General features: G+C 37.6%; 1 protein-coding gene across 1 annotated transcript in view; it reads left to right on the top strand.

Moving 5' to 3' along the window:
• Positions 1-11,168, top strand: part of C4H10orf53 (chromosome 4 C10orf53 homolog) — a 42,896-nt gene extending 31,728 nt beyond the window's left edge. Inside the window, exons 2-3 of the mRNA XM_024561127.1 lie at positions 10,343-10,462; positions 11,104-11,168. Coding sequence (XP_024416895.1) covers positions 10,343-10,462; positions 11,104-11,168 — 185 coding nt within the window. The remainder of the gene's footprint in view (positions 1-10,342; positions 10,463-11,103) is intronic.
• The last annotated feature ends 333 nt before the right edge of the window (positions 11,169-11,501 follow it).

Raw genomic sequence — 11,501 nt, forward strand, 5'->3', positions numbered from 1 at the left:
AATGAAGAGATAGCCAACCTACCACATGCAGAGTTCAAAGCACTGGTAATCAGGGTGCTCACAGAAATGGTTGAGTATGGCCGCAAAATAGAGGAAGAAGTGAAGGCTATGCAAAGTGAAATAAAGGGAAATGTACAGGTAACCAACAGTGAAGGGAAGGAAATCGGGAATCAAATTAACCATTTGGAGCAGAAGGAAGAAGTAAACATTCAACCATAACAGAATGAAGAAACAAGAATTCAAAAAAAAAAAAAAGAGTGGCTTAGGAACCTATGGGACAAATTTAAACGTTTCAATATTCAAATCATAAGGGTGCCAGAAGGAGAACAAGAGCAAGAAATTGAAAACTTATTTGAAAACATAATGAAGGAAAACTTCCCCAACCTGTCAAAGGAAATAGACTTCAAAGAAGTCCAGGAAGCTCAGAGAGTCCCAAAGAAATTGGACCCAAGAAGGAACACACAAAGGCACATCATCATTAAGTTACCCAAGATTAAAGATAAGGAGAGAATCTTAAAAAGCAGCAAGAGGAAAGGAGACAGTTACCTACAAGGAGTTCTTATTAAACTAACTATAAGCTGATTTCTCAAAAGAAACCTTGCAGGCAAGAAGAGGTTGGAAAGAAGTATTCAAAGTCATGAAAGGCAAGGACCTACATCCAAGATTACTCTATCCCACAAAGCTGTCATTTAGAATGGAAGGGCAGATAAAGTGCTTTCTAGATAAGGTCAAGTTAAAGGAGTTCATCATTACCAAGCCCTTATTATTTGAAATGTTAAAGGGTTTTATCTAAGAAAAAGAAGATAAAAAATATGAACAATAAAATGACAACAAACTCACAACTATCAACAACTGAACCTAAAAAAACAAAAACAAAAGAAAACTAAGCAAACAACTAGAACAGGAACAGAATCACAGAAATGTAGATCACATGGGGGGGTTACCAATGGGGAGGGGTTGGGGGTAGAATGGGGGAAAAGGTACAGAATAAGAAACATAAATGGTAGGTACAAAATAGACAGGGGTACGTTAAGAGTAGTACAGGAAATGGAGAAGCCAAAGAACTTTATATATATATATATATATATATATATGACAAATGGACATATATATATATATATATATATATGACAAATGGACCTGAACTAAGGTGGGAGAATGCTGGTGAGAGGGTGGATAAAGGGCAGAGGGGAATAAAGGGGAGAATAAATGGGAAAACTGTAATAGCACAATCAATAAGGTATATTTAAAAAAGAAAAAATAAAAATGCAACTGATTTCTGAATATTAATTTTGTATCCTTTTTTACTGAATTTATTTATCTGTTGTAGTAGTTATTTGGTGTTTTTAAGATTCTCTATACTGTATCATGTCATCTGTAAATAGCTTTATTTCTCCCTTTCCAATTTGGATGCCTTTTATTTCTTCCTCTTGTCTGATGGCTGTGGATAAAATTTCAGTACTAGGTTGAATAAGAGTGATGAAAGCAAACATTTCTATCTTTTTTTCTAATCCTAAGGAAACTGATTTTAGATTTTTCCCTTTGAGTATAATGTTAGCTGTGGGTTTGTCATATAGGGCCTTTATTATGTTGAGTTATGTTCCCTCTATTCCCACTTTGCTAAGAGTTTTTATCATAAATGCATGCTGGATTTTATCAAATGCTATTTCTGCATCTATTGATATGATCATGTGATTTTTATCTTTTCTTTTGTTTATATGGTATATCATATTGATTGACTTGCACATATTGTACAAACATTGCATCCCAAGAAAAAAATCCCATTTGATCATAGTGTATGATCTTCTTAATATATTGCTGTATTTGGCTTGCTAATATTTTGTTGAGGATTTTTGCATCAATGTTTACCAGGGATGTTGGCTTATAATTTTCTTTCTTTGTAGTACTTTTGAGTGGTTTTGGAATTAGGATAATGCTGGCCTTGTAAAATGAGTTTGGGAATCTTTCCTCTCTTGAATTTTTTGGAATAGTTTGAGAAGGATAGGTGTTATTTCTTTGAATGTTTGATAAAAATTCACCTGTGAAGCTATCCTGGCCAGGACTTTGTTTATTGGCAGTTTTTTGATTACCACTTTGATTTCATTAATTACAATCAATGTGCTCAGATTTTCTGATTCCTCTTGATTCAGTATTGGGAGATTTTATGTTTGTAGTAATTTATCCATTTGATCCAGGTTGTCCATTTCTTGGCATATAATTGTTTATAATATTTTCTTCCAACCCTTGTATTTCTTTGGTGTCAGTTGTTAATTCTCCTTTTTAATTTCTGATTTTGTTTACTTGGTTCCTCTCTTTTTTTCTTGGTGAGTATGGTTAAATGTTTGTTGATCTTATTCATGTTTTCAAAGAACCAGATCTTAGTTTCATTGAATTTTTGAATTTTTTTAGACTTTATTTTTGCTCCAATCTTAATTATTCCCTTTCTTCTATTCACTTTGGGATTTGTGTGTTTTTCTTTTTCTATTTCCTTGAGATTAGATTGCTCATTTGAGATTTTTCTAGTTTCTTGAGATAGGCCTATAATGCTATGAATTTCCTTATAAGAGTTGCTTTCACTGTGTCCTATAGATTTCTGGTTGTTGTGTTCTCAATTTCATTTACTTCAAGATATCTTTTGATTTCTTCCTTGATCTCATTGTTAACTCATTCATTGTTTAGCAACATGTTACATAGCCTCCATGTGTTTGTGTGTTTTTCAGTTTTTTTCTTGTAATTGATTTCCAGTTTCTTACTATTATGGTCAAAGAAGATGCTTGATACGTTAATCCTCTTAAATTTACTGAGACTTGTTTTGTGTCCTAACATGTCCTCAATAATGTTCCATGTGCATTTGAAAAGAATGTATATTTTGCTGCTTTGGGATGAAATGCTCTGAAGATATAAATGAAGTCCATTTGATCTGTTATGTCATTTAAGGCTGCTGTTTCCTTGTTGATTTCCTGCCTGGAATATCTCTCCATTGATGTCAGTAGTGTGTTAAAATCCCCTTCCAAAACTGTATTACTATTGATATCTAAGGGAGTAGGGATTCTTAACTGTTTTATTCTCTGTTTTGTCCCAGTGTCTGGAACTGTGCCTGGTATATCTTAGGGACAAATAAATGTTTATTAAAATGGACCTACACAGAGTCAAATGCTAGAACCTCAGGAGGTGAGACTGCAGAGAAGGAAGAAAAATAGAACCAGGCAGACAGCAGGACATTTGCAATGATCCCTCAGAGGGATGCAGAGACAAGAGAACCTGAAGGCACAGGAAGCAAATGACATGAGAATTTCAATAAGAAAATAAGCATCAAACTGTTAAGTAGACACTATCTTTAGAAAAAGATGAATTTATCGTTGATCAAGGACCTAGAAAAAAAAGTGTTCTCAAAGGCTGATGATGGGAGGGTAAACTGGCACAGTAACTTTGGAGGGCAACTTGGCAGTGTCTTCAAATTTAATTATATGTTGTAGAATCCAGCTATATCATTTCTCAATTTCTCATACACACACAAACTTGGACATGTACATGGAGTCATGCTCTCCCTCCACATTTCTTGGTGACACTGAAAAATTGGAAACAACCAGAAAAAGAAAATGGTTCCTCTCTTTTTTTCTTGGTGAGTGTGGTTAAATGTTTGTTGATCTTATTTATGTTTTCAAAGAACCAGATCTTAGTTGCATTGAATTTTTGTATTTTTTTAGACTTTATTTTTGCTCCAATCTTAATTATTCCCTTTCTTTTATTCACTTTGGGATTTGTGTGTGAATAAATTGCAGTACGTCTGTCACATGAAATGCAATGCAGCAGCGCTATGTGTATTGGTAGGGCTGGATTATCATGACATGGTATTAAGGGAATAAAGTATGTTCCTGAATTTTATATATACTGTGATTCCACTTACACTGAAAATGACAAAGGGAAGGGAGAAGGAAGAATTATGGGTGATTTAAATTTTTTGTTCATTTCTATAATTTTTAAGGATTTTTTGTAAGTGGAAACTAATCAACAAAACAAACAAGCAAGCAAAATATAACCAGAGATATTGAAATAAAGAACAAACTAAAAAAAAAAAGAAAAAAAGAACAAACTGACAGTAACCAGAGGTGCTGGGGGGTGCAGATAATGTGGGAAAGAAGGGGAGCAGTCATCAAGGAACATGTATAAAGGACACATGGACAAAACCAAAGGCAGGTAGAATCAAGGGTGGGAGGTAGAGATGGGCAGTGAGGGGGGAGTGATGGAGGTAATATGGAGATAACTATACTTGAACAACAGTAAACATTTTTTAATTAAAAAAATCATGGGTCTGCATTGCATTTATTATCTGATAAAATTTGAGAGTAAAATTGTTTTAAAGCAATAAAGGAGATGGGTCAGAGCATCCATCTCCTGAGGCATAAGGGAGAACTGGGTGAGCCCTCGACTGTGCTGATGGTTCTTCACCTCTGATCACACAGGTTCAGGAAAAGGTAGGCTGAAGGCTGCAAGTGCAGGAGGTAAAGGAGTGGGTAGAGGAAGCAAAGAGCATAGGCAGCTCCTCCCACAGTAGGGGAGGAGAGGAGTATTTTGAGAAGATCAAGGGGAGAATTTTTATGGTTGAAGGAGTCTTGAGTAATCAGCAGGTGGTTGATTTTTAAAGTTAGCCTTGTATATTTCTGAATAATAATTCATATTGTACTGGCAGCCAACATTTACTGAGGGCTCGTGACAAATGCCTGAGTGTTAACAGAAGCAAAGCAGGGAGCATCTGCTCTACCTCTCTGTCCCACACTCCCATACCACTGTAGACCCAACACTATCATCACACCAAGCAGAGATGGTGCATTTTCAGATACATCTCATCTTTAAAAATATGCATCTGAATTCTGTGGGGTTTTTTAAAATCATAGCTCTTTATCATTTCCTGAAGCCATTCTGGTTTTGGAAATATGTTTAATCTTTCCTGAATTTACTATGCCTCAATCAGTCTGAACATTTTTTTTCTTTCTTCATTACCCATGAATTATAGTAGCTCAGCAAAAATGTCTCTACTATGGCCTCAATACTGATTAAACTAAAATAACTAATGCTTAACAAAAAGTTCTAAGTAATTCCCCTGGCCATGTTGCTCCTGGCCTGCTGTAACTTACATCTGCCAAATGACCCACAAAAGGGAATTGGAAGGAATGGGAACTGACCCATAAGAATAGAGACTGCCTTATTTAGTTAGGTTGCTCTATTTGACAGCCCATCATACCTAGCTGTGCATTAGCTATACACATTAATGGTTACCACCATTGCATCTGTGCAAAGCAGAAAAGGAGGAGGTGCTTGCCTGTCTGTCTGCTTTGACTTCCTAACCAACAGCGTTTAAATCATTCACAGATGGTGCACAATTCTCCTAGCACTGAGAAGAGGAAGGCTTTCCTGTGTCTCTTCAGTTTACCCAAATCCCACTTGAAAAATGAGGTGCCACTTCAAAGAAGCAGGCATTCTGTAGGTGGCCTTACAGCTTCTGGTTGATTTATGCTGGAATTTAGCCCCTGCCTTTGCAAAGACTTTGTTGCATAGAGTATATTTATCTGACCTTTCTTTGAAGAGACAATCCTATGGCAGCTCATAGGAACAAATGGGTCTTCCATGTAGAGAAGTTGGCATTTGGATGAGCTGCAGGAATTCTGGTGTTTCTTCAAATTTGATCCCTTAAGCTTGCCACCCTACTGCTGGGCTCAATACATCCTCAGCTGATGAGAAGGGATGGGCTTCCTGAGGGTGATATATGATCTAGAATTTGAGGTGGCTTATCACTTTAATAAGAATCAGACTTGGGTCACTCAGGGTCCAAAAGTGTCATTGGAGGTGCCTAACAATGTAATGAGCTTGTTTATTTAATGAGCTTTATTAACACCAGGCACATAGGGAGGCAAGGGAGTGTTGTGGTCAGTGAGGGAGACAGATGCCCTTAAAGGCCCCAAGAGCCCCTGTTTTGCAAAGGCAAAGTGAGGAGCTATTTGTTCCCTTAAAAGTATTTCATCTTGTTGGATTTCAATGGCTCAGACAGACCCCCATTATTTGGCATCCCTACTTCCATAGGGCTGGTTGACTATTTGATGAATCTAATCTAGTTCTTTAGGCACACCTTGCTATGAAAGAGTCCTTCTATTCTCATAAAAACAAATCCCAAACTCACATGCTACATGAGGCTTGGTCAGATGGGGCACTGAAGGAAAGGGTCAGGGCAGCTACAGGGCACACACCTTCCTGGGGTCTCCTCCTACAGAGCTTTGCCTCACTTACACTGCATTCACTGTGACCAGCCCCATACAGCGCCTGCACCCTCCTCTCCAGAGATCCCAGGCCTTAGCACCTAGACCCCAGAGATGGGGTGTAAAGGGAGAGTGGAGAAGCTGTTTTGGTCACAATTTTTTTCCTATCATATTAAACTCCATTTCCCAGGAACATCTTCAGACAAGGAAATCCAAGGTCATGGAGGCTGAATTGCCTCCTTTCTACCCACTTGGAGCTTTTCCCCTTCTAGTTACACCTCCCCTCTCTTGAGAGGGTGCTGTTTGGGGACTAAATGGTTCCTAGAAATCTCTGCCTGTAGAGATTTATGCTTCCTAAGTGAACCTTTGGCCATTCCAAACTCGGTGGTCTGTTTCATTTAAACAAGTCATAAACAAGTCCATGCCCAGTGTTTTCTTACAAAGATGTCTAAGAACAAGACATTTAAATAGGATACAATAACATAAATTTGTCAAAGGAAAAAATGTGATCTGTAGAGATTGGCATTAGCTGACGTAAGTCAATTAGGGCCACTGCTGGGTGCCCAAGGAGTGCTATCTTGTTAATGGAGATCCTCGCTGAGTTACTTTCTGAAGTTCCTTTCCAGAAGTGAAATTAAAATCATGCAATTAAAATGTTCACAGTTGGGGTTTGATGTTCTTAAACTGATTGAAAGATGAAGTGGACATGCCAACATTTTGAAAAAGCAATTGTCTCTGTAATTAAATGCAATTAACTGATAACTGTTTGCTTTTTTCCACGCAAGACTGATTGAAATTCTAAAATTTAAAAAAACATGTCCCCATCTGATTTCTCTTTCCATCCTAACCAAAATTTTCACCAATACATGAAAACTGCCAAGGGAAGTGATTTAGCACATCAACTCTACAACCAATGTTAGCGGTGAACACATCAAGAAAATTGGAGAGAAACGAGTTGGAAAAAATAGAGCCCCAGGCTGCTCAATGCACACAATTTCTCCTATGCCCATATACTCTTACATTTCTCCAATAGAAAATAAACCTTATAATTTTTCTGTAGCTGATCTCTAAGAGAAGAGCCATGGAATGTGATAACCAAAATGCAGTTTCCAAATGTGAGAATGAAAGTTGAGTTCATTATCCACATAAACCAATGGAACAGAACAGAGAGCCCAGAAATAAACCCATGTCTCTATGGTCAATTAATATTTGACAAAGGGAGAAGAAGCATAAAATGGAGTAAAAATAGCCTCTTTAACAAATGGTGTTGGGAGACCTGGACAACTACCTGAAAAAAATGAATCTCAATCCCCGACTTACACCATACACAAAAATAAATTCAAGGTGGAGAAAAGACTTAAATATAAGTAGTGATACCACAAAAGTCCTAGAGGAAAACATCGGCAGGAAAATCTCAGACATTGTACTCAGCAACATCTTCACTGATATGTCCCCTAAAGCAAGGGACAAAAAGGAAAAAATAAACAAATGGGACTGCATCAAATTAAAAAGCTTCTGCATGACTAAAGAAAACAGCATTAAAATGAAAAGAGAACCAACTATATGGGAAAACATATTTGCCAAAGATACCTTGGACAAGGGTTTGATCTCCAAAATATTTAAAGAATTCACACCAATTCCACTCCAGGAAGACAGACAACCCAATGAAAAAAATGGGCAAAAGACTTGAACAGACACTTCTCCAAGGAGGATATACAGAGGGCTCAGAGACATATGAAAAGATGCTCAGCATCACTAGCCATTAGAGAGATGCAAATTAAAACCACAATGAGGTACCATCTCACACCAGTCAGAATGGCCATCATAAACAATTCAACAAACAAATGTTGGAGAGGATGCGGAGAAAAGGAAACCTTAGTGCACTGTTGGTGGGAATCCAGACTGGTGCAGGTACTGTGGACAACAGTATGGAATTTCCTCAGAAAACTAAAATGGAACTTCCTTTTGACCCAGCAATTCCACTGCTGGGATTATACCCTAAGAATTCTGAATCGCCAATCCAAAAGAACCTATGCACCCCAATGTTCATAGCAGCACAATTTAAAATAGCCAAGTGCTGGAAGCAACCTAAGTGCCTGTCCATAAATGAATGGATCAAAAAACAGTGGTACATTTATACAATGGAATACAATGCAGCAGAGAAAAAGAAGGAGCTCCTACCCTTCGTGACAGCATGGATGGAACTGGAGAGCATTATGCTAAGTGAAATAAGCCAGGTGGTGAGGGACAAATACCATATGATCTCACCTTTATTCCCCCCCCCCCCCACTGGGAAAGTGTGGCCCATTTATTCAAACTGAAAGGCATCATTACATAGTGCAAACATTTCTTTGGTAACATACTGATTACAATGAGCACATGATCTCACCTTTAAATGGAATCTAATCAACAAAAGAAAAAAAGCAAGCAAAATATAACCAGAGACATTGAAATTGAGAACAGGCTGACAGTGACCAGAGGGGAGGTGGGGGGGAATAATGGGGGGAAGGGTTTTCAAGAACAACTATAAAGGACACATGGACAAAACCAAGGAGGGTAGTAGAAGCAAGGTAGGGAGGTAGGTTTGGCTGGAGTGGGGGTGGAGAGCTGAGGGGTAAATGCAGACAACTGTAATTGAACAACAATAAAATAATTTTTTTTAAGTTGAGTTCATTTTCTTTTTTAAAAACATTTTTTCTAATTATTATAGAAAAGTCTGGAAAATAATAAAAAAATAAAGATAAAAATCTTTCTCATAATCTCACCACAGAGAGATAATCATAGAGCATTTTCTTTTTTTTATTACACATACATATTTCAATTAATATTGAATATATATTTTATTTGTAGCCTGATTTTTGCTTATTATAAATGTTTTTCTTGCTATTAAAAATTCATAAACACTTTTTGAAATATCCAAATAAAATCTCATCATATGGACTTACTACTATTTACTTGATCATCCTTTTATTATTGGGCATATAAGTTATTCATAGTAGTTGCTATTATAAAACTACAGAATGAAATATCCTATTGTAAAAACATCTGCTTATATTTTGGATTTTTAACTTAGGAAGCTTTCTTATAAGTGCAATTTCCTGGGCCAGATATTAGAATCATTTTTTAATTCTAATTTTTTGAGGCTTCTAAGAGTATTTCGTGTACTGTCAAATTGCCCTCCAGAAAGGTGACCAATTTATATTTTCATCAGCAGGGTAAAAAGTTACCTCATTTCACAAATTCCCTATAATATTGAATATTGTCTCTACAAGAAAAGCTTAAAACTCTTCCTAGAGAAAGCTCATATTTTCACAGATCATATGAGTCTGGAGCAAATTGAAAACAGTCTTGAAATGCTAGGTCTCTGGCTATGCTTCTCAGCAAGGGTGAGGGCACACTGAAGCCAGCACCAGGTTGGTGCCCACCAGGGCAGCTGAATTATCATCATGAGCAACTGGAGAGCAGTCTACCTGCTGCCATCCATAAGGACATCTGCATATCATATTAATATAGAGCCTTTAAAAGTTATAGCAGGAAGACTCTATATAAGTTGCTATAAAAGTTGCTATAACTTTTAAAGCCATACAAACAAGAGTGCTAAACTGTGAACTTAAAAGTAGGTGTATATGTGTCCTTTATAGTAGTTCCTGTAATCCCCTCTCCTCACTGCCCCCTCCCCACTCCCCCCTGACTATTGTTAGATTGTTCTTAACTTCAATGTCTCTCAAGGGGGAGGGTGGAGATGGGGGAGGGAGGGGGGTTCAGCTGGGGTAGGGTGGAGGGATGGGGAGAACAGGCACACAACTGTAATTGAATAACAATAAAAAATTTAAAAAAAAATTCAAAGAAGAGCAGAATGAAAGAGGCAGGGCTGGGAGGGCAATGGTGCTCCAGTAAAACCCTGTACATAAAGCACATTCTAAGCAATAAAGGACTTTGCAAATACTAAAAAAAAAAAAAAAAAAAGTAGGTGTATAAATATTTTTAATCCGTATTACTTGGAAAATAAAATAACAACCATATTAAATAAAATTTAAAAAATATATAAAGTCTACTCCACTGTTACTTACATCCCTTTCTATCTTTTCCAGCTGTGCTGTCTGAAGATGGACATGAGGTCATTCTAGAGAAGATAGAAGACTGGAATGTGGTAGAACTCAAGGTGAATGAAGAAGTTATCTTCCACTGCAACATCAAAGACTTGGAATTTGGTAAATCCTTCCACTTGGATTTTGCTTTCTCTCAAGTGTCCTCAGTTTCTAGTTGAGGGGGTCAGTGTGTCATGCCCAGATTCCAATTGGGTCTCTTTCTGACTCTTAAATTCTTACTTAAAGCCCTGTGTTTTGTGGCATGTGAATGGGCACGTCCTAAAACACACACAGTAAAGTATTTAATGCTCTAGGCTTCTTCTCAGAACGCTGGGAACAGAAAAGGGACAAAAAGAAGTTTGAGTTCTAGACTTCAAGTGATATGATGGGAATTTAGGGATAATAGGTTTGGGGCGGTTTTGCATTTTAATGTGTTTTATTATTGGCTGCCTTCAAAACAGTTTTTGTCCCATTTGATTACCCCATTTAGCTTCATAAGACAGTTGGTACCCCAGTAGTAAATGGAATCTGCAACATTCTAAGGATTTCTTTGCCCTGGTGAGTTGCTGGCCTAGCAGGCTGGCACCAGACATGCCTCCCTCTGCTCAGAAGTAAAGCTTTTGCAATCCACTAATACTCTATTAAAGGCTAGTATGCCTGGGCCCTTTGAAAACACTCTCCCAAGTGGAAGCCATATGTGTGTCTTATTTGGCATTGAATTGTATGTAAAGCTGGCCACAAGAAAGTTTTATTTATTTCCCTAGGAGGTGATGGTAAACTAGACCCTCTATGCCAACAGGCCAGAGTAGCTGTGCTAAATGCCTACTGAGCTCCTCGTTGGAATAGACATCTCAAGTCAAAAGAACAGCAACTGCCTCCGTGGATCAGTGATGCAAACAAAGCAGGCTCCACAGTCAGAACAAGGCAACACCAGTCTATCCTTCAGCCCACACAGGCAGGATTTCTCACCCAACAGCAAGAAAATGGGACCCATGGAAACAATACAATCTCATCATTTGCAGTATCTTTCCATCTAAACCCATAGGGAGAGCCCTCCAATATCAGGTACATGTTGAGCTGAAGGAAATAATAAAGTGCAACCTAATAACAAAGCTCCATCTCTTATTAATAACACATAGTTGCCAGAAGCATCTGAGATTCT

The sequence above is a fragment of the Desmodus rotundus genome, chromosome 4 (genome assembly GCF_022682495.2).
Source record: "Desmodus rotundus isolate HL8 chromosome 4, HLdesRot8A.1, whole genome shotgun sequence".
Taxonomy (NCBI): Eukaryota; Metazoa; Chordata; class Mammalia; order Chiroptera; family Phyllostomidae; genus Desmodus; species Desmodus rotundus.